This window comes from Mirounga angustirostris, unplaced genomic scaffold (genome assembly GCF_029215605.1).
Source record: "Mirounga angustirostris isolate CCGP_5_RB_7025 unplaced genomic scaffold, mMirAng1.0.hap1 SCAF_5, whole genome shotgun sequence".
In the NCBI taxonomy this organism is placed as follows: domain Eukaryota; kingdom Metazoa; phylum Chordata; class Mammalia; order Carnivora; family Phocidae; genus Mirounga; species Mirounga angustirostris.
Window position 1 is genome coordinate 6,403,761 of NW_026991713.1, and position 22,917 is coordinate 6,426,677.

At 52.5% G+C, this 22,917-nt stretch overlaps 1 protein-coding gene across 5 annotated transcripts in view; it reads left to right on the plus strand.

The window, feature by feature from the left end:
• The window catches only part of A4GALT (alpha 1,4-galactosyltransferase (P1PK blood group)), a 37,002-nt gene extending 14,755 nt beyond the window's left edge, over positions 1–22,247 (plus strand). For 2 of the 5 annotated variants that reach the window (XM_064590525.1, XM_064590524.1), the window contains exons 2-3: positions 10,699–10,839; positions 12,609–22,247. In XM_064590525.1, the coding sequence (XP_064446595.1) occupies positions 12,655–13,716 (1,062 nt within the window). In that variant the 5' untranslated portion in view covers positions 10,699–10,839; positions 12,609–12,654 and the 3' untranslated portion in view covers positions 13,717–22,247. The other 3 variants (XM_045871670.3, XM_064590526.1, XM_064590527.1) reach the window with 3 other exon arrangements.
• Positions 22,248–22,917: the final 670 nt, after the last annotated feature.

A 22,917-nucleotide genomic window follows, 5' to 3' on the forward strand; every position in this document is an offset into this window, starting at 1 on the left:
TCTTTTGCGTGTAGCTGTCCAGGTTTCCCAGCGCCATTTACTGAAGAGATTGTCTTTTCCCCATTGCATAGTCTTGCCTCCTTTGTTGGAGATTAATCGACCATATAAGCATGTGTTTGTTTCTGGACTGTTCTGTTCCATTGATTTATGTGTCTATTTTGTGTCAGTTTCCATACTGTTTTGATGACGACAGCTTTGTTGTATTTCTTGAAATCTGGGATTGTGGTACCACCAAATTTGTTCTTCTTTCTCAAGATTGCTTTGGCTATTCGGGGTCTTTGGTGGTTCCATACACATTTTTTAAAATATTTTATTTATTGGGTGCCTGGGTGGCTCAGTTGGTTAAGTGACTGCCTTCGGCTCAGGTCATGATCCTGGAGTCCCTGGATCGAGTCCCGCATCAGGCTCCCTGCTCCGCAGGGAGTCTGCTTCTCCCTCTGACCCTCACCCCTCTCATGCTCTCTCTTTCATTCTCTCTCTCTCAAATAAATAAATAAAATCTTAAAAAAAAAGAAAAAAAATATTTTATTTATTTATTTGTCAGGGAGAGAGCGAGAGAGGGCACAAGCAGGGGAGAGCGACAGGCAGAGGGAGAAGCAGGCTCCCCACTGAGCAGGAACCTGATGCGGGACTCGATCCCAGGACCCTGAGATCATGACCTGAGCCGGAGGCAGACGCTTAACCGACTGAGCGACCCAGGCGTCCCGGTTCCATACTCCTTTTAATACTATTTGTTCTAGGTCTGTGAAAAATGCTATTGGTATTTTGATAAGGATTGCACTAAATCTGTACATTGCTTTGGGTAGTATGGACATTTGAACAGTATTGGTTCTTCCAATCCATGAGCATGGAATATCTTTCCGTTTGTGTCATCTTTCATTTTTTTCATCAATATTTTATAGTCTTCAGAGTACCAGTCTTTTACCTCCTTGGTTAAGTTTACTCCTAGGTATTTTATTCCTTTTGATGCAATTGTAAATGAGATTGTTTTAATGTCTCTTTCTGCTACTTCATTATTAGTGTGTAGAAATGCAACAGATTTCTGTATATTAATTTCTGTATATCCTGTGACTTTACTGAATTCATTTATCAGTTCTAGTAGTTTTTTGGTGGAATCTTTAGGGTTTTCTATATAGAGTATCATGTCATCTGCAAATAGAGTTTTGCTTCGTTCCTTACTAATTTGGATGCCTTTTATTTCTTTTTCTTGTCTGATTGTTGTGGCTGGGACTTCCAGTACCATGTTGAATGAAAGTGGTGAAAGTGGGCATCCTTATCTTGTTCCTGATCGTAGAAGAAAAGTTTTCCCTATTGAGTATGATGTCAGCAGTGGGTTTTTCATAGTGGACTTTATTATGTTGAGATATATTCCCTCTAAACCTATTTTGTTGAGAGTTTTTATCATGAATGGATGTTGTACTTTGTCAAATGCTTTTTCTGCATCTATTGAGATGATCATATGGTTTTTGTCCTTTCTATTGTTAATATGATGTATCATGTTGATTGATTTGTGAATACTGAACCACCCTTGCATCCTGGGAATAAATCCCACTTGATTGTGGTGAATTATTTTTTCCCCGTCACACCCCCCACAATGATTTATTTATTTATTATTTTTATTTTTGTAAAGATTTTATTTATTTATTTGACAGAGAGAGACACAGCGAGAGAGGGAACACAAGCAGGGGAGTGGGAGAGGGAGAAGCAGGCTCCCTGCAGAGCAGGGAGCCCGATGTGGGACTCGATCCCAGGACTCCGGGATCATGACCTGAGCCGAAGGCAGTCGCTTAATAAACTGAGCCACCCAGGTGCCTGATTTTTTAAAATATATTGTTGGATTTGGTTTGCTAATATTCTGTGGAGAATTATTGCACCTGTGTTCATCACACACATGTTGTAGCGTCTTTATCTGCTTTCGGTATCAGGGTAACGCTGACCTCATAGAATGAATTTGGAAGCTTTCCTTCTTCTGTTTTTTGGAATAGTTTAAGAAGAATAGGTATTGGGGCGCCTGGGTGGCTCAGTTGGTTAGGCGTCTGCCTTTGGCTCGGGTCATGATCCCAGAGTTCTGGGATGGAGCCCTGCATCGGGCTCCCTGCTCGGGGGGGTCTGCTTCTCCCTCTCCCTCTGTGCTCTCTCTCTCTCTCTGAAGTAAATACACTTTTTTAAATCTTAAAAAAAAGAAGAAGAATAGATATTAACTCTTCTTTAAATATTTGGTAGAATTTGCCTGTGAAGCCATCTGGTCCTAGACTTCTGTTTTTTGAGGGTTTTTTGATTACTGATTCGATTTCATTACTGGTAATCTGTCTTTTCAAATTTTCTGTTTCTTCCTGATTCAGTTTTGGAAGGTTATATGTTTCTAGGAATTTGTCCATTTCTTCTAGGTTGTCCAATTTGTTGGTATATAATTTTCCATGGTGTTCTCATATAATCCTTTGTATTTCTGTGGTATCGATCATTATTTCTCCTCCATCATTTCTGATTTTATTTGAGTCCTCTTTTTTTCTTGATGAATCTAGCTAAACGTTTGTCAATTTTGTTTTCAATGTTTCATCAGCTCTTAAAAAGAAAGTCTAGGGGCGCCTGGGTGACTCAGTTGTTAAGTGTCTGCCTTCGGCTCAGGTCATGATCCCAAGGTCCTGGGATCGAGCCCCACATCGGGCTCCCTGCTCAGCGGGAAGCCTGCTTCTCCCTCTCCCACTCCCCCTGCTAGTGTTCCCTCTCTCGCTGTGTCTGTCTCTGTCAAAAAAAATAAATAAAATCTTTTTAAAAAGTAAAAAATAAAGTCTAGAGATAGAGAGATAGGATAGAGAGTTTGATATAGTGTAGAACCTTATATATTATTTTATTTACATCTTCTGAATTCTTATTTATATTTGATCTACTTATTTCTTGGGCTAAGAGAAGGGAATTAAAATCTCTTATTAGTGTGTCTCAATCTATTTATCCTAGCATTCTGTAATTTCTAATTCCTGAAAATTGCTGCAGTGTTATTTGGTACATTGTGAATCATACCCTTTATTTTAGCATTATAAATGGCCCTTCTTGGGCTCATTTAGTGGGGGTTGGCTTGAATTCTCAGTCTGAGCTTAAGATTATGGCCCCAGCTTTGTTTTTGTTTGTATTTGTCTTTCTACCTTTGCTCTTTCTTTTACTTTTAACCATTCAAAATCACTTTGGTGTATATCTCTATCTCTCAAATACAGGATAGAGTTGGGTTTTGCTTGGGATCTAAATCAAAAATCTTTTCCTTCATAAAGGTGAGTTAAGCCTATTTATATATATTGATATCACAGGTGTCTTTGGTCTTTCTGTCGTATTGTGTGTACGTACGTAGATACATCTTCGCACACGTGGGAGGGCTATATTCTTTATTCTTTCACTGTGTTTAAGAGAAAAAAAAAGAAAGTCCCTCTGATATTTGAGAAAGCTTGTTATTTTTGTTCTAGTGGCTACATTTATATTTACACCTTTATATAATACTCTTAGTTTCTTCTTTCTTTAGACAGTATTGTTTCTCTTCTATGAACAATAAACTTAACTTGTTTCCTCTTTCTTGTTTCCCTTTCTCTTGTCGCTGTCCCATTTCAGCTGACACTGTACTGAGTGATAAGTCATATCTTCTTTCCTTCCTAATCCTTCCAGCAGCTCTTGGTCAGGTGCGGCTCACGACAGTTGCCATTGCATAGTTAGGCACTGACGCGAAAACCTGAAGAAGTATCAGCAGCTGGGGAGAGCATTCTGCAGACAGCAGTGAAGCACTTTTGAGAAATGCTGCATGGCCCACACGTGATGCTACAGGAGGTGATCCTGTGCGGGAAAACCCTGAGATCGACAGGTGCACGCTCTCCCGACCAGGTGCCCCTTGGTTAGGTGATTTTAAAATCTGACTAAATCATTTTTTTCCAGATAAAAATTCTGCATGATAAGAAAGCAGAGTGACATTGTTTAATTGGCAGCATTTTAGGTTTTTTTAGTGGGCACATCACATAACGATGCATCTTACTAGATTCAGTAAAATAGGGCAGTGTTATCCTTCTTATTGCCGCCTTTGTACTTTAAATATGCTTAAACTTTTACTGTTGGATTTTTAGCTCTTACCGCTTGCAATTAAAGATGAGGTAAGCACAGAACTCGTTCCACTTTCGACCTCCTTTCCCCCTTGCCTACCAAGTTTTGGGTAGTTGTATCATTTCCATGTTGTCTGGCTAGGTAACATTTTCATTCCATCTGTCATCTTTGTTCCTCCCCTTTCTTGGGGGAATATATTCAGTCCTCTTATTACAGTTGAATATATTCAGCTCAATATATTCAGTCCTCTTATTGCAGTTCTTTCAAGCACCACTTGGTTGAATGAAGTTGATTCCTCGGTTTTCCTCAGAGGAGCAATCTTGCCGAAGTCATACTTCAAAGCTGTTGGCGTGTAATCTTTATATGTATTTATTTTTTTTAAAAGATTCTATGTTTTCATTTGAGAGAGAGAGAACGAGCCGGAGAGAGGGGCAGAATAAGAGGGAGAAGCAGACTCCCCGAGCCTGATGGAAGGCTCGATCCCAGGACCCCAGGATCATGACCTGAGCTGAAGGCAGAAGCTTAACCAACTGAGCCACCCAGGTGTCCTATAATCTTTATATTTAAAGAACAACATGGCTCTAGGTTTATCTTTGGCTCAAACTTTCTTTCCCTGATGACCCTGTAGGTGTTGCCCCACTATCTTCTGTCTTTAAACGCTGCTGTGGCGAAATCAGATGGCAGCCTGATTCTCCATCCTTTGTTGATGGCTTGGGCTTTGTATGTAGCTATCCAAAGATTTATCATGGTACCTTTAAAGCCCAGTGATTTTACCGTCCTATGTCTTGGGATTTACCATTCTGGGTCACTGTTCTCTAGTACATGGTGTGCCTTTTCAATTCATGAAATCGGGTCTTCCCCTATTTTGGGAAGGTTTTCCTAAATTATAATTGCAGAGCTTTATTCTATTCATTTGTTTCCATTTTTTCTTCAGGAGGCCTGTTGTACATGTATTGGGCCTCCTCTGCAATCCGTTCCATCTTGTTTTTTAGTTCTTTGATCTCTTTGAATATTTCTGCTGGATTTTGTTGACTTTTTCTTACTTTAATCTTCATATCTCTTCCTGTACTTTGTCTGGAGTCTGTTCTCCTGTGTAATTGCTTGTCGTTTAATCTTTATTTCTGAAGTAGTCTTGTATTTTCCTTCTAGTTCTTTCCTGAGGTCTGTCAGTTCTCACATCACATGTCATCCTCATGTCTTGCTGTCACTTTGCCTGACCATTTCTTCTTCGGCTCTTGTATTTCTGCATTTTGGTCTGCCTTCATAACTGGAATTACTTTTTAAAGTTTTTTTTTTTTTTAATTCATGCTATAATTTTGTATTAGGATTTTTATCTGTTTTATGGAAATTTTTTTTTAAAGATTTTATTTATTTGACAGAGAGAGACACAGCGAAAGAGGGAACATAAGCAAGGGGAGTGGGAGAGGGAGATGCAGGCTTCCTGCAGAGCAGGGAGCCCGATGCAGGGCTCGATCCCAGGACCCTGGGATCGTGACCTGAGCCGAAGGCAGACGCCTAACGACTGAGCCACCCAGGCACCCCTGTTTTATGGGAATATTTTTATGATGAATTTTCCTTATGCATAAGAGAACATTAGTATTTCTTTCCCTTTTCATTCTTGGAGCATCTTTGTGTGGACACTGTTTATTTTTTTTATTCCTTTAACTGTTGTTTTTTTTTTTAATATTCAAATTGGTTGAATTTTCCTGGATCAGCATTTAATAGGAGGTTTTGGTAGAAATTGGGAGAGAGGCCAGGCTAGTTCTATTTCTCTGTTTTTATGGAAAAGGATTATTCCTTTAAAATATGACCTTTCGGGGCACCTGGGTGGCTCAGTCAGTTAAGCGACTGCCTTCGGCTCAGATCATGATCCCGGAGTCCTGGGATCGAGTCCCACATTGGGCTCCCTGCTCTGCAGGGAGGCTGCTTCTCCCTCTCCCACTCCCCTGCTTGTGTTCCCTCTCTCGCTGTGTCTCTCTCTGTCAAATAAATAAATAAAATCTTTTAAAAAATAAAATAAAATAAAATATGACCTTTCTTGGGGTGCCTGGATGGCACAGTTGGTTAAGTGTCTGACTCTTGGTTTTGGGTCAGGTCCTGAGCTTGAGCCCCGTGTTGGGCTCTGCACTTAGCATGGAGTTGACTTGGGATTTTCTCTCCCTCTCCCTGCCCCTCCTGCTGTGCGCTTTATCTCTCTCTCTCAAATAAATAAATCTTTTAAAAAATAATAAAAAATAAAATATGATCCTTCTCTGGATCCATTGCCCTTTTGCCTCACAGAACCCAGCTGGCTTAAAGGGGCCACCTGCCTCCAAACTTGAATTCTCCGGGTTCATTCAGGCTACAGCTCACTCTCTGACTTATTCATCTTCCTTTTAGAAGCGGTGATTTCTGCAATCTTTCACTTCTGGGCTCCTCTGCACGCTGTTCCTCCCCAGCTCACTGCTGTTTCTGCTGGACTCAGGTGCTTTGGGCCTCACTTACATGTGAGTTGGGGTTTATGGGTTTTTCATGCCCCTAGTTTCGCTGAAACTGTAGCTTGTGGTTTATTTTCTCTTTCCCCTGTTGCTCTGTATGACATCAGCAGAGGAGCAAAGATTCAGAACCAAGCATCTGCCCTATTCCTATTGGAAAAACAAGTCTCCACCTCCGTCATTTTGTTGGCAATATCTCCCAAAGAGCAAGCCACTGCCTTCCTGATTTCTGGCTTTAGAACATCTTACAGGCTTTGGAGAAGAAACATTTTATAACCTCTGCTCTGAAAACATCCATTTTTACAAGGATCATCTTCTAGTAACTGTAACTCCTACTTCTTGAATAGAAATATTTATTTATGCCCTGAAAGATGGGAGGGGGGTGCAGGGGCAGGACAGCGGGCGCTTCAGGCAGGATTTTCAAGTTCTAGGTATTGATTGTTCCCGCCAAGTAGGGTCTGGGTTCCTGATCCTGTCCTGTCTCCAGAAGTATCCCTGCTTTCAACTTGGTAGACTCTTCCCTCATCTCTTTCTTTCTTTTCCCCTGTGTGTGTGTGGGGGGGGGGGGGTTGACATGACAAGAAGTCCAGGATGGACTAGCTTCAGGCATATCAGAATCCAGGTATAAAGATGATGTCATCATGCATCTCTTTCTCTCCATCTCTTGGTTTTGCTTGCCTCTGGGCCAGCTTCATTCTCAGGCAGGCTCTCCCCTCCTGGCTCCTGGCTCAATCTCCCTGAGAAAGCATGTGACTCTGCTTGGCTTGGATTTGGGTTACGTGTCCTCCCTGAGCTACTCACTGTGGCCAGGAGAACATGGCACAGTCATTAGGCAGACTTGCATCGTGTGCATACCCCAAGAACTAGAGAGGGGGGTCTGTGGGGCAGAGGTAGTTCCTCAAAGGAAATCAGGGTACTGTTACCAGAAGAAGGGCGAATGGATGCTGGGCAGGCAAAGCCAGCAGACAGCCACCCCATCTCCACTGGGAAACCCCAGTGCAAATGACATCTAACCATTTTCTCTTGCCATGCAGAGAGGCCCACCGAGGCACATTCTCCATGGAGCTGCCATTTCAGTGATATTCCAGGCAGTGTGTATGATCCGAGGGTGGCTCTGAGACTCCAGGACAGAGGGACATAGGAAGGGGGTGTTGTGGAATAAATGGTGGCCTGAAAGGAGATATGTCATGTCCTGCCCCCTGCAACATGTGACTGTGACCTCCTTTGGAAAAAGGGTCTTTGCAGGTGTTACTACGTTAAGGATCTTGAGATGAGGAAATGATCCTGGATCAGCCAGGTGCGGGCCATAGTCCAATGACAAGTGTCCCTACAAGAGACAGAGGAGGAGGGCGCCTGGGTGGCTCAGTTGGTTAAGCGACTGCCTTCAGCTCAGGTCATGATCCCAGGGTCCTGGGATCGAGCCCCTCATCGGGCTCCCTGCTCCGCGGGAAGCCTGCCTCTCCCTCCCCCACTCCCCCTACTTGTGTTCCCTCTCTCGCTGTGTCTCTCTCTGTCAAATAAATAAATAAAATCTTTAAAAAAAAAAAAAAAAAAGAGACAGAGGAGGAGAAGAACGCACATAGGAGAAGGCCGCCTGAGCCCAGAAGCAGAGACTGGAGGAAGCGGCCACAAGCCCAGGAGGGCCTGGGGCCACCAGAAACTGGAAGGAGCAAGAAACGATTCTCCCCTAGAGCTCGAGAGGGAGTCGGGTCCTGCCGACACCTTGGTTTTAGACTTCTACTCTCCAGAGCTGTGAAAAAATAGGTGCCTGTTGTGGTCATTGGTTTCAGCGGCTCCCGGAAACCAATATGGGGAAGCTGATCAGAGTCGAGAGTCGGGTCCCTCTTCAGTTTCCTTGGTTTTGTGGTTTGCGACTTCTGCTGGGCTGCCTGCCTCCTGAAGCATCTCAAGGAAGACCTGGGGGTGGGGCAGTCCTCACGGGGGGCGGGGGGGCAGGAAGAGCTCCCTGAGGGCGTCAGCTCCAGCCTCTACGGCTGTGTGACCCTGGCCGAATCCCTTTCCCTCTCTGGGCCTCTGGGAGCCAGTCAGCACCCATCCCGGCGGCAAGCGGTTCGGCGTGGACTGTATCTGACCATCACCATGACTCTGCTCTGTTTGGGTCACGGTCCAGCAGCACCAGGCTGAGCTGGATGGACACGGGAGCCGAGGGAAGGTCAGAGGTGGAGTGCCCCTACTGTGGGCCATCAAGGAGTGACAATCTTCGGGCAGAGGAGCCATTTCTAGGCACTTGGGCCCTCGCTGATGCTCCTGACGGCGGGGGGAGGGCCCACAAAGCTGGTGGCGAGGGCCCAGCCAGCCAGGGGTGGTCAGGCCTTTGGCCCTTTGACCCACCAGCTGTGTGCGTCTCACCCTCACTTCCTGCCTGAGTTGGATCGTGGGGGGGTCCTGAGAAGCTCAGAGGAGCTCAGAGCAGGGAAGTGGCCACAGTCAACAAGCTAACTGGGGGCAGTGGCAACGTGCCAGGCGCTGCTGACAAGGGCCAGGACTTGGGCCGCAGCTGCGAGGCCCATCCCGGGGGGCCAGGAGCATGCTTTGGACCTGAGGTCACACGGGTATTGGGCTGTGGCCAACTTGGCCCTGTGCACAGTTTCTATTCCTGGGTTTTGGGCTCCAGGACCAAATACGGCCCTGCTTGGGACTGGCACTCTCCACTGGGGCAGGCTCAGGCTCAGGTGGCACATCCAGCCGCCCCAACAGGCCCAGATCCCACCCCACACCACCGAAGAGCCAGATCACCCCAACACTGCGGGGGCCCCTGGGCGGCTGGGACCTCGATCTGTCCAACTCTCTGTCCACTCCTCAGTGTGGTTCACATTGAGTTAAAAATACCCAGGACCAAAATAGCCTCTCCTTGCAGGGGAAAACCAGGGCAGGGGAACACAAGGTTCTTGATTTCTCTTGGCTCTGCCGCTCACGACCCAGCTGGGGGATCCCAGGCTGCTCACCTGACCTCCAGCCCCGCTGCTCATGGCTCCTTCGGTCACTCGCCAATTTGCTAACTCACTGACTTGCCCACTCTTTAATTCGCTCCTTCATTAATTCACTCGCTAATCATTCATCGATTCGCGTGCTCATTGATTCCCTCCTTCGTTGACTCGCTTCCTCCTTCACTTACCCACCCACACGCTGAGTCACTCGCTCACTCGATATTTACTGACTGCACACCGAGCGCCATCTATTTAGATGCTGAGCAAAACGCAAAAAATACCCATCCCCGTGGAGTGACATTCCACATAAATAACCCGCACAAACGAGTACAAGATGTCCCGTATGCTAGATGAAGCACCAGGGACAGTGAACTCCACAGGAGGCCATGAAGTGACAGGGGAGGTGGGACTCTCGGGGCTGGGAGGCCCCCCAGGAAGATGATTTCTGAGTGAGGACCAGAGGGAGGTGAGGGAAGGAGCCAGGTGAACAGCTGTGGGAAGAGTGTTCCAAGCAGAGGGAACAGCATACACAGAAGCCCTGAGAAGGCAATGGGGGGGGGGGCGGGGACGGGTTTGAGAAAGAGCGAGCAGGCCGGGCGTGGCTGGGGTAGAGCAGACGACGGGGAGAGACGCGGGGTGTGAGGCCAGGGGTGGGGGACACGCAGGACCTGGTGGACCTGGGCCTCCCACATCACTGAGGGTCTCACAGACAAATGACATGGCCTGGCTTGTGTCTTCGGAGTGTCCCTCTGGCCGCCGGGGGAGTGAGTCCGTGAGGGAGCAGATCAGGGAGAGGGTGAGTCAGTTTGTGTGGGTCTACTGTGTGCCAGGCACTGAGCCGGGCTCTGGCAGGGGGAAGGGGCACAGGCCCCCGTGGCGCTTACGGAGGCCCATCTGGCCACGGCCCTTCCATCAGTGTCAGCTCTCCCGGAAGCCACCTTCACTGGCTCCGTTGGACCCTTTGCTCCATTTCAGCTGTCACCAGCGTCGTCCTTGTCTGTTTCCAGATCGTTCCCCCCCCCCACGCGCTGAGAGCTCCCCCGGGGCGGAGCTGCAACCTAGCTCTTCCCTTCTCCCAAGCACTCTCCCTGTGGGGCCGAGAGAGCCAGTGAATCAATGAACAAGTGACCCTGTATGGCTGGGGGATGAGGCCTCCGTGAGCCCGCCACCCTCCTCACTGTGTGTCTCCCCGTCTTTTGCAGATGGATTTGTGGGCACGGAGAGTGTGTGGAAGGGCCGTGTTCCTGTTGGCAGAGGAGTCTGGCTGCTGAGCCAGGGCGTGTCTCCCGGAGGGCTGCCGGGCTGCCGGATCCCCACCTCGCCGCCATGGGCCGCCCAGGCTGGTCAGTTACCAGCCAGTGACGTTAGCGTGGTTCCCAGCCCTCCACTGGGAGGGCACGCCAAAGGCTCGAGTCCCAGCCTCCCGGCACCACTCTCAGGCTGTGAAACCTGTCTGTCCTGGGGAGGGGTTCACTCTGGCCCCCGTTAGCCCCCAGGCTGCACTGTCCCTCCACCCCGCTGTGTGTCCACGTTTCCTGGCCTCTAAAGTAGAAATGATCCAACCACCCCTGGGGTTACGGAGAGCCAGAGGAGGTGTGTATGGGGCACCAAGATTTTAGAAGACGCTGAGTAAACGGTGGCCGGGATTCTGTGAATAGTGAGAACAGCCCAGGTGAATGTGCACCGAGTCCCCAAAGTGCCGGGCACGTGCCCACATCCCCTGCACCATTTCTCTCCCAGGCAGGACGGTACAGTGTTGAGAGAGGAGACTCTGGAGCCAGGTGGCCTGGCTTCGAGCCCCCACCCCACCACTTGCCTGCCGCGGGACTGTGTGTGAGTTACCAGACTTCTCGGTGCCTCGAGGTCCTCACCTGTGAGATGGGGGTGATGATCGCCACTGCATAGGGCGGCCGTGAGGGTTCAGCCAGTTAAATGTGTCTGATGTCCCCATCAGGCCACCTGGACATGTGTGGTGATGGTCAACCCTTTAGTGGGCTCCAGTGTTCTTGGCCTGGAAGTGTGAGCTGAGTGAGTTGCCCCAGGTCTTAGCTGGTTCAGGCAGACTTCAGGTCCCATGTCTCCCAGGTGCTCCCATAGCCCTGCCCTTGGGGACAGAGCCCAAGCCTGTTTCCTTTCCCCAGCCACCTGCTGGGCCCCCAGGATGTTCTTGGCTGCTGGCCAGGTGGACATCACCAGGAGAGGGTGAGGGTCAAAGGGCAATAGTCCTAGGCTGCAGACCTGTGTCTATAAGAAGCACGGTCGAGGGACGCCTGGGTGGCTCAGTCGGTTAAGCGTCTGCCTTCAGCTCAGGTCATGATCCCAGGGTCCTGGGATTGAGTCCCGCATCGGGCTCCCTGCTCCGCGGGGAGCCTGCTTCTCCCTCTGCCTCTGCCTCTCTCTCTCTCATGAATAAATAAATAAAATCTTTAAAAAAAAAAAAAAAAGAAGCACGGTCGAGGGCAGGGGCTGGGGAAGCCAGGCGCCCAGGAGACTCCATTGTGTCTGAGACAAGGGCTTTAGGACCCAGCATGCATCCCCGTGTGCCTGGAGACCACCCGCCCTGCAGGCTTGCCTGCCAGCCCCTTGGCATGCCAGTGCCCAGGCCAGCTCAAGCCCCAAGCTTCTCTGCTGAGAGGCCCCAAGGCTGCTTGGCAGTCTGCCCTATTGGAGCAGCTCCAGGCCTGGCTTGTGGAACTGAATGGGGCTAAGGGGCCCGTGGGCTAGGCCTCGAATCACGGGCTGCCGGTGGCCTGAGGGGCCCAGGCATCACCGGACAGAGAGGCCCGTGGGCCACGTGGCAGAGGCATCGCTTCTGAGAACCTCGCCTGTGCCAGACCCTGGCCTGGGCCCACGGAGGCCACATGCTGTGGGTAGCACTAGCTCCGTGTCGGGAAGCTCCCAGGTGTGTCCCAGAGAGCAAAGGGACTCTGCCCAGACCGCGGCCCCTGGCCCGCCGTTCCCGTTTCGCAGGCGAGGAAGGAGGTGGGACTCAGGGCCAGCAGGCCCGTGGGCTTTGGGAAGCCGGCTTTGGCCGTAGCTGGCGCTTGAGGGAAGTGTTTTTCGGGCGAGCGATGCCAGCAGTCGGCCCGAATGTGATGCCCGTCTCTTGCAGACCGGCCAGTTCGTGCTGTGGCCTCCTGGCGTCATCTGCGGAGAACATGTCCAGGCCCCCTGAGTGCCTGCTGCGGCTGCGCCGGGGAGCCCCGAGGCAGCGCGTCTGCACCCTGTTCATCATCAGCTTCAAGTTCACGTTTTTCGTCTCCATCATGATCTACTGGCACATCGCGGGAGAGCCCAGGGGCCAAAGAGAGTTCTCTAACTTGCCTGCCGACGTCCCCTGCCCCCGACTGGGGCCCCCTACGCTGCTCTCCAGCACCCCGCCTCCGGGCAACATCTTCTTCCTGGAGACGTCAGACCGGACCAACCCCAACTTCCTATTCATGTGCTCGGTGGAGTCGGCCGCCAGGGCCCACCCCGAGTCCCGGGTGGTGGTCCTGATGAAGGGGCTACCCGGCGGGAACGCCTCCCTGCCCCGGCACCTGGGCCTCTCGCTCCTGGGCTGCTTCCCCAACGTCCACCTGCTCCCGCTGGACCTGGAGGAGCTGTTCCGGGACACGCCGCTGGCGGCCTGGTACGCGGCCCGGCAGCGCCGCTGGGAGCCCTACCTGCTGCCCGTGCTCTCCGACGCCTCCCGGATCGCGCTCCTGTGGAAGTTCGGCGGCATCTACCTGGACACGGACTTCATCGTCCTCAAGAACCTGCAGAACCTGACCAACACGCTGGGCACTCAGTCCCGCTACGTCCTCAACGGTGCCTTCCTGGCCTTCGAGCGCCACCACGAGTTCATGGCGCTGTGCATGCGCGACTTCGTGGCCCACTACAACGGCTGGATCTGGGGCCACCAGGGCCCGCAGCTGCTCACGCGGGTCTTCAAGAAGTGGTGCTCCATCCGCAGCCTGGACGAGAGTCACGCCTGCCGCGGCGTCACCGCCCTGCCCTGCGAGGCCTTCTACCCCATCCCCTGGCAGGACTGGAAGAAGTACTTCCAGGAGGTCAGCCCCGAGGAGCTGCACCGGCTGCTCAAGGCCACCTACGCTGTCCACGTGTGGAACAAGAAGAGCCAGGGCACGCGCCTTGAGGCCACGTCCCAGGCGCTGCTGGCCCAGCTCCATGCCCGCTACTGTCCCACGACGCATGAGGCCATGAAGATGTACTTGTGAGGGGCCCGCCGGGCCACCCTCCCCGCACCACCAGGCGCCCTGACGGAGAAGGGCTCCCGGCCACCTTTCCTGGTGCGGGCGAGACTGGGGGGCCCGGGAGAGGGAGGCCGGAGTTGCCGCAGCCTCGGATTCGGGCAGGCTTGGGGGAGCGTGGGGAGCTGTTGGCCCCAGAGGTGTGCTGGAGGATGCGCTGCAGGCCCCCGGATCCACTCCCTTCAGGGTGAGGCCGGTGGGACACCCCCAGGCCGGTGTGCTTTCTCAGGGTGGAGGCAACAAGTGGGGGGGGGCAGCCGGAATCAGCTGGAGTGAGCCAGGGGAGCATCTGGGTCTTTCGGACAACACACCAGAGCCGTGCGCGTCAAAGCAGCTTCCAGGACGTCACAGGGAGGCCTGGCTGCTGGGGGCCGAGGTGCCCACAAAGAGAACATGGATGGAGAAGCCCCAGAACAGGGGTAGGAAGGAGAGGGGAGCTCCTGAGGAAAGGGGGGAGGCCGCAGGGGTGCACGCCCAGCCTCATGAGCCTGGGTTGGGGGGGCAGGGTGCTTTGCTCTTCTCTGCCTTTGGTTTCTTCTTCAGAGGAGCGGGCCTGGGGAGCCCTCTGCGGGAGGCTTGCCTGCTCGCCCCGTTCTCTCTCCTTTCCAGAGACGTTGCAGGGGTGCCGTGTGCCGGCCGGCCACTCCAGTTCTTTTGGCTCAGGAAAAGCATTTTAAGAAAACCACCCCCCCCCCCCCCCCCCGCCCACAATAAACACGGGATAATAAACATAATAAAAGCAACTCCTTGACACCGAGTGCTTGGTGGTTGATAAAAGGAATCCACTCCCACAAGCCCGCATTAGCCCCATTCTGGAGATGGGGAAGCAGCTGGAGGGCCGTGTCATGACATGCTTGAGGTCACTCAGCCCTGCCCGGGAGAGCAGTCCAGGGACCCGGGGGGTGGGGGTGGGTTGGGGGGCCGAGCCAGACACCCCAGGAGCCCATTACCAGAGTAGGGGCATGCTGCCCCCAGGCCTAGAGTAGAGGGGGAGGTGTCAGGCCCTGTGGGGTCCCTCCTGGCCCAGATCCTGGGAAAGACCAGAGGTGTACTGGCAGCCACAGGGCTGGGCTGGAGGAAAATGCTCTCTGCCAGGTGCGGCCCCAGCTGGTTCATGCTGAGGAAGCCCTCTCTGAGAGCTGGGCATTCTAGCCAGGCTGGAGAAACCCTTCCCTGAGGGAGCAGGGGTGGTCAGGCTGCTCTTTGGCAGCCAAGGGGGAGATGTTTAGAGACCTCTGGGTTCTGACCTTCTTGGGCAGCCTAGTTAGGAAGTGAGCTCCCCAGCTCTAAGGGTATTCAAGAACAGGTGATATTTTGATGACGACAATGGATTCCATGTCAGGTATTTCTCTAACCACAACATCATTCACCCGTTTTTTAAAAATATTTTATTTATTTGAGAGAGGGAGTGAATGAGAGAGAGAGCACACAAGCAGGGGGAAGGGACCAAGGGAGAGGGAGAAGGAGGCTCCCCGCTGAGCAGGGAGCCCAACCCAGGCCTCCATCCCAGGACCCTGGGATCATGAACTGAGCCAAAGGCAGACGCTTAACCGACTGAGCCACCCAGGCGCCCTAACTATATATACTTAAGCAAGTAAGACAGCTGCCCCCATAGGCTCAAGCCTTGTGTAATCAGTCACTTGGCCATGGCATGTGAGTGCCTACTAGGCACGAGCGTGCAGAGAGGACAGTGTCACCTGCTCACCCTCAGTGCCTCTATGGTTCCCTATTGCCTAACTTGGGCTGGATTACAGGTCCGCCGTGGTCCTGCCCTCTCCAGCCTTGGGCATTGCCCTGCACTCACGCTTAACTGCATAATTTTTTTTTTCTTCCCCAGAGAGAAAGAGCCCGTACTTGCTTGGGAGTGAGGGGGCAGGGGCAGAGAGAATCTTTTTTTTTTTTTTAAAGATTTTTATTTATTTATTTGACAGAGAGAGACAGTGAGAGAGGGAACACAAGCAGGGGGAGTGGGAGAGGGAGAAGCAGGCCTCCCGCGGAGCAGGGAGCCCGACGCGGGGCTCGATCCCAAGACCCCGGGACCATGACCAGAGCCGAAGGCAGACGGCCAACGACTGAGCCACCCAGGCGCCCGAATCTTAAGAATCTTAATCTTAATCTTCCCTCCAGGAAGCCTTCTCTGACTGCCCTTCTTCCAGCCCCACAGCTCCTAAGCATCTCCCTTGACTATTGGGTTCTTGACCTGTTTCCCCAAAGATCTTGAAGGGCAGAGCCATGCCAAAGCCCTCTCAGGGCTATTCCTGGGTTTGGTCTCAGGCTCCCAGCGGGGCGCATCCGTGTCACTTTGAGCAGGGGACTTCAAGGAGTTCCCAGCAGTCCATGCAGAGCTGAGGGACCGACTCTGGACCAACTCTGGGAGCATCAGCAAGATCACTGGGCCCTTGGCCACCCCTGACACCTTCTAACGCAGGGAGCCTGGCCAGGCTGGAGTAGCCGAAGCCAGTTCTGTCGGAACACAGCTTGGCCAAATGTTTACAGACCTTCTCAGAGGACCTCATTCTGGAAATGGGGCCCAGAAGGGAGCCTTGGCCCCAGACTCTCCTCACATCATGCCAGGCAGGGCCAAGAATGGGAGAAGTCTCAGATGTTCCTGGCATCCTTTCTCTGAGGAAGTGAGCAGGCGGGGGAATGCAGGGGGGCACAGAAGTGACTTTTCCTCTCTCATGTTTCACGAAGGACCCTCCATCCATCAGCCTGACAGTTGGGAGGGGGAGGGCTGCACCTCGCTGAGCCTGCCCCACGCCTAGCCTCTTAATGCATCAGATAGAAACCAGTCAGGATCCCCCTGGCCAGAAATAACAGCAGCATCCTGGAGAAAAGAGGCTGAGGGGATGGGTGTGGGCGGGCAGAGGGAAGGTGGAAAGGCTGATTCATCTCCCAGCTGTGGGGCCACAAAGTGCCACCCTCACCACCCAGCCCTGCGGACCCCAGCCTCTGCCCATCCTGGTGGAGTGTTCTTGGCCCTCTTTTGGTCTGGGAGGAATCGTCCTAATGCCCAGGGCAGAGCAGGGGAGCGTGAGGATCCCCCTTGCTGCCTCCTGGCCTCTGTGCCCTGGCCAGGGCCGTGCCTTGTTGCCTCTTGGGCAGAAATGTATGGGACCAGCCTCCTCGCATGGTTGTGGCGATTGAATGGGCCAGCAGGGCACCTGGCACGGAGTACAGTATATATAACACCCCCCAAATGCTATGTGGGGAAACTGAGGCTTAGCCAGTACGGGGTGGCACTGAGATTTGAACCCAGCCCTGAGCGGTCCTGAGGCCCGAGCTCCAGGCAGGAAGGAGGCAGGCTGCAGGAGCTGGAGAGGGTTCTTCCTGACCTCCCTGTGCAACATCCACAGACCAGAGCACCATCCCCCCCCCCCCCCACACACACACCCCTTCCTGGTTCCTCTGCCTCTCCCCCATTCCATTGAGACCCTGTGCTTGGTGCTGTCCCATCCCAAGCTCGCAGTTGCCTGATGCTCTGGCAACCTTGGGCTGCCCCCCTTCATGGTAGGAGCCGGAACATTTGCTGGGCAACTGAGTTCTCCAGTTCTCGGAAAAGAGAAAAGAAGGGCCGGCTCCAGTGGAAGTCCTACCCTGGGGACAGTAATCAGATCCTAGGAACCCTGTGGTTTGTTTCTGGCGGGTGCATTTACAGATGTTTTTGTCTGGGAGTTGGGGAAGAAGATGAGGACCCATCCCTTCATGGGGGCTTCAACAAGGGGCCCAGCAGGGCCTGAGGCAGGTGTGTTGTCGATAATTGAATGAACCTTCCCAGCTGACCAAGCACAGGCCTGGAGGGCAGTAGCCTGCCCAGCAGCGCTGGGGTGAGGGAATGCTCTCCCTTGCCTCTGTATCAATACTCAACTTCTTGTTCAAATATTACATTGGGGAGCGCCTGGGTGGCTCAGTCATTAAGCGTCTGCCTTCGGCTCAGGTCATGATGCCAGGGTCCTGGGATCAAGCCCCGCATCGGGCTCCCTGCTCCGCGGGAAGCCTGCTTCTCCCTCTCCCACTCCCCCTGCTTGTGTTCCCTCTCTCGCTGTGTCTCTCTCTGTCAAATAAATAAATAAAATCTTTAAAAAAAAAATATTACATTGGAATGTCCTCCATCTAAATGACTAACAAAGACAAAGGATGAGTGAGTAACTAAGAAGTGTGTTCCTGGAAGTCTGGCTTCATGGTTCACTTGTTCCTAAATCTCTGCTAGTCCTAATAGGGGCAGCCCAGTGCAAGGCATGCTGGGAATTCCTCTGTGAGGTCCGGGCTTGAGACTGGACACAGCTTTTGGGACCTGACAACCGGCCGTGGACTCAAGGGTGATTGGGCTATGGGGGAAGGAGCACCCACTTTCCTGGGCAAGGGGCCACATAGGAGGGAACCAAGGTGGTTGGGTGAGACTGAACTGTGGAGGGGAGGTCCCCAAACAGGAAGACATTCATCACAGCCGTGGTCCACCACCAACACAAATCAGAACCCAGCCCCCATCCCCACCAAGTTCCAACGAGAGAAACAAGATCTGAGAGGGGGCCTCTGGCTGCTAGAAACAACGCAGGGTGATTTAAACCACAAGGGCATTTATCGTCCCACATGATGTATCAGTTAAGGTACCCAGGGAGCTGCTATAATGAAAAAACTCCAAAAGAGAGTTGCCTAAAGAAGGCAGAAGAGGGGCGCCTGGGTGGCTCAGTCGGTTAAGCGACAGCCTTCGGCTCAGGTCATGATCCTGGAGTCCCGGATCGAGTCCCGCATCGGGCTCCCTGCTCGGCAGGGAGTCTGCTTCTCCCTCTGACCCTCCCGACCCTCCCCCCTCTCATGCTCTCTGTCTCTCATTCTCTCTCTCTCAAATAAATAAATAAAATCTTTAAAAAAAAAAAAAAGAAGGCAGAAGATTGTTCCTCTCTCACGTCACAGCCCCCAGGTGAGTACTCCGAGGCCCATGGGGCCGCTCTGCCATCCCCCAGATGGGGCATCTAAAAGGCTCCAGCTGCTGCCATTTTCCAGCTAGTAGGAAGGGGGGGAGAGAGGGCCCAGGGCCACCGGCTTTAATCCAGAAGTTTGCGTACACTCCTGCTCACATCCCATTGGCCTGGACTTAATCACTTGGCCACACCCAGCTGCCAAAGCTGGTCTGAAGCTGGGGGGTCAAACAGCCAGCTAAAACTCATCCTGTTCTATTCCTAAACAGATGGCAGGAAAAATGGACCCAAGAGAACAGTTAGCAGTGTCTGTCACATAACCAGGAGTCTGGCGACAGAGTGCCTCTAGGGTTGGTTAAGTCAGTAGCTCATCGACATCTTCATATCTTCAAGGATCTCATGAGTTGATTTTTGGTCTCAAGCTCGTCCCCTCATGACTCCAAGATTGTCGCCCCTGCTCCAAGCATCATACCCTCATGCACTAATCAAAAAGGCAGAGTAGAGAATGTTCCTCCCTTGTGTCTGGGAAAACTTTCTCAGAAGACCCCTTCTCCAGCTGACTTCCCCTAACTTTCGTTGGCCAAATAAGCAGCATGTGCCCATTCCTACCCCGATTACTAGCAAAGGGAGTCCAAATGCTCAGGGCAGAGCAGGGGAGCACAAGGATCTGTCTTCCCTGCCTCCTGGCCTCTGTGCCCTGGCCAGGGCTATGCCTTGTTGCCTCTTTTGAAGAAATGGATGGGACCAAGGACTGGCTTAGACCAATTGAGATTTACCCCCAAGGCCTGGGAAGGGTGCCCCACTTCCTTCCCAATACAAGGCCACCTGATGGCGGAACAAAATCAGGGTTCCCCTAGCAAGAAAGAAGAGGGGGAGGTATGGCTGTGGGTAAGGAGCCTCCATGGGAACTGTACTTCCTGCCCACCTGCTCTGCCCCAAGACCCGCAGTAGACACTTTCCTGCACCTGATTTCATTCACCTCACCCCTGTGAGGAGGACTCCAGCTGCAATTTATATATGAGGGAATGGAGACTCAGAGAGGTTAGGGGACCTGCCTCAGGCCACACAGCCAATATGTAGCAAAGCTCAGTTCCAGCCCCAATGGGAGGATGAGCAGAACGGTAGCTCAGAGGAGACTTGAACGTGTAGAACTCTAGAGCCAGGCCCCTCCCACTGCAGGATGGCCCAGCGCAAGTCCTGTGACAGGGCCTTCTTAGTTCCATGACCAGAAAAATAAGATCTTAGGAAATATTTTGTGATGATATAAATGGCGGAGTATTTTTGCAGAGACTCCGGGTTTGATTCTTTTTTTTAAAGATTTTATTTATTTATTTTGACAGCAAGAGAGGGAACACAAGCAGGGGGAGTGGGAGAGGGAGAAGCAGGCTTCCCGCTGAGCCAGGAGCCCGATGCGAGGCTCGATCCCAGGACCCTGGGATCATGACCTAAGCCGAAGGCAGACACTTAACGACTGAGCCACCCAGGCGCCATCGTAATTGAATGAATGCACGCTTTACAGTACCTGAAGGCTCTTTGCAAAATCATTTTTTTGTATCTGTTTTATTAGATGCCGTGCACAATTTTACTCTTTTGGCCTCTCACTCATTCCATGACTGGTTGGTGTTGAGACCATTGGAAGATTCATTAATTATGAAGGAAATTAATCTGTTAGGGTTCATTTCAATTGTAAACAGCGACAACAAACGTGACTTAGAGGTTACTTTCTCGCTTGCGAAGAAGCCCAAGGCGGGCAGCCCAGGAATGGTGTGGCAGTGCCGCGGAGTCCATGAGCCAGGTCCCCATCAGCTTGAGGTTCCACCACCCTCAACACATGGGTTCTGCCTTACAGTCCAAGATGGCTGCTCAAGTGTCAGCATCACATATGCATTCCAGCCGGAAGGAATAAGGAAGGATTGAAGCGGGACACTCTCTGCCCATCAGAGGGAGTCCCCCAAAGTGGCATATGATATTTACACCTCATAGCATTTGTAAGAACTTAGGCATAGGACAATGTAGCTGCAAACAAGGAGTTGCCCTGTGATACCATCTCTTTGTAGCCTCGGCACCCACGGGGCTGGGACAGCCCTGCGGGCTTGTTCTGAGTTGGGGCAAAGGGCTGGGTCCTTACAGCCCATGCTGATTAGTCATTGGATGCAGGTTGGCCTCAGAAGCCATGATCCTAGGCAAGGCAGCTTTTTTTAGCCCCCAAAAAAGGCCAAGAACTGAGGACCATGTTCCAGCCGCTCTCCTAGCAGCTGGGGAATGAGTTCTTCATTCCAGGAGGGGAACCTGGGCAGCTCCTCACAGCATCCACCCCAATCCTGTAAGATTCCACTTATGTGATGCTCAGAGACCGGCCAAATAATCCATGGTGTTAGAAGTCAGGATCGTGGCGGCCCTTGGAGGGGCTTCGGGCTCCAGTTACCATTTCTTCATCGGGCGCTGGATGCATGGAGGTGGCACTTTGTGAACCCCCACTGACCGTACACGTATGGTTTGTGTGCTTCCCTGAAATAGCAAGACAGAGGCTGGGGGGTGGGGGCAGAGGGTTACAGAGGCTGTCGTGCTTCCGTGCAGGACAACGTGAGGGGCTGGGGGACAGCCTGGCTGCCGGCCCAGGAATGGGAGAACGAGCCAACAAGAATGAGATGAGACTTGAATGTGAGGGGCCCCTGGAGAGGTGGCTCCAGCTCCACAATCACTCAGACTGAGCTGACACAAGGCCATGGCCAGGGATGCCTTAGAAAGGATGAGCTGGCCCCAGGTGAGGGTGCCAAATAAGGAGCCTGGGGGCCAAAGACCCATTTTAGGGGGATGCCCACCCCCAGAGATGGGTCCTGGAGAAGCAGCTGGAGGAGGTGGAGAGAGGACCAGAAGCCAGCAGTGTCTGAGAAGTGAGCCCGGGTTGGGGAAGGGAGAGTCCTTCTGGAGTTCACAGAGGCCCCCAGTGTTAACAGCTGGGGCCCTCGGAGCCCCCAAGCAGGCAGTGCCAGGCCCTCTCCCTTCGGGCACAGGCAGGGAACAGGAACACCTGCCCATTTAGGAAGAGGGTTGGCAGCAATCAGGGAGGCCTTGCAGGGATCCCAGGCGGAGGAGGCCCTGGCAGAGCTACTGGAGACTTGGCCAGGTCCCTGCTGTCAGAGCAGAGGACAGGCAGGGAGCCAAGGCAGCCCCGGCTGCATGGTATGGAGGATGGAACCAGGCCGAGGGGCAACGGTGGGATAGGCCTCCAGATCAGCCACGAGGGGAAGGGCTAGGCTGGGCCCTGGGATTTGAGGCCTTTGGGACATTCACCCCAAATATTACCTTAGGAAATCGAAAGAGTTAGTTAGGGGTGTGCAAATCATACTCGATAGAGACCCCTTGAAAGGCTGCTTTGCAGCGTAGTGGGAAGAATTGTGTTCCTGGGCTACAAACTTTCTGTGGGACTTGAGAAACTCACATCCTCTCTGAGCCCCAGTTTCTTCATCTGCAAAGTGGGGGCAGGAGACCAAGGAGCCTTTAAAGCAGATTCTGGCTCTAAAATCCCCAAACAAATGAGAAACTTCAAGGGGCCTCAGGGGCTAGAGCTGGGATGTGGCCACAGGTCCCTCTTGAGGCCTCGATGGGGGCTCTGACCCAGCTGCCGGGGCGGGGGGGGGGGGCGCGGGGGCGCCTAGTATCAGTGCCTGGGAGGAAGTTTCTGGATCCAGCCTGCAGAGTCATTATAGAGCATCCATGCCAGGAGACCACACACCTCAAAGCCTAGAGGCAGTGAAGGCCCGAGAGATGTCCCCAGATGGCAGGCAAAATGCAAGAGTACTGTATGCCGCCTCAGCCCACTCTCTCGGGTAGGCGTCATGACTGTCCTCTTGCTAAAGAGGAGACAGGTGCCAGAGAGGGCTAGCGTATGCCCAGTCACACAGCTGGCTCCTGCCCTCCCCAGAACAGTTCAATCTTTTTTTTTTTAAGATTTTATTTATTTAATTTTTGCAAGAGAGAAAGGGAGAGAGCATGCGCAGGGTAGAGGGACAGAGGGAGCCGGATGCGGGACTCGATCCCAGGACCCTGGGATCATGACCTGAGTCAAAGGCAGATGCTTAACCGAGTGAGCCACCCAGGCGGCCCTGGAACAGCCCAATCTTGAGTACAGAAATACCCCTATCTCCAGCCTGGCCCCATGCTCCCTCTCTGCCCCCCACCCCCACCCCGTCAACCCCAGCTCTTCACGCACAGAGCACTTTCATCTCCCCTGCAGGCTATGAGAGCC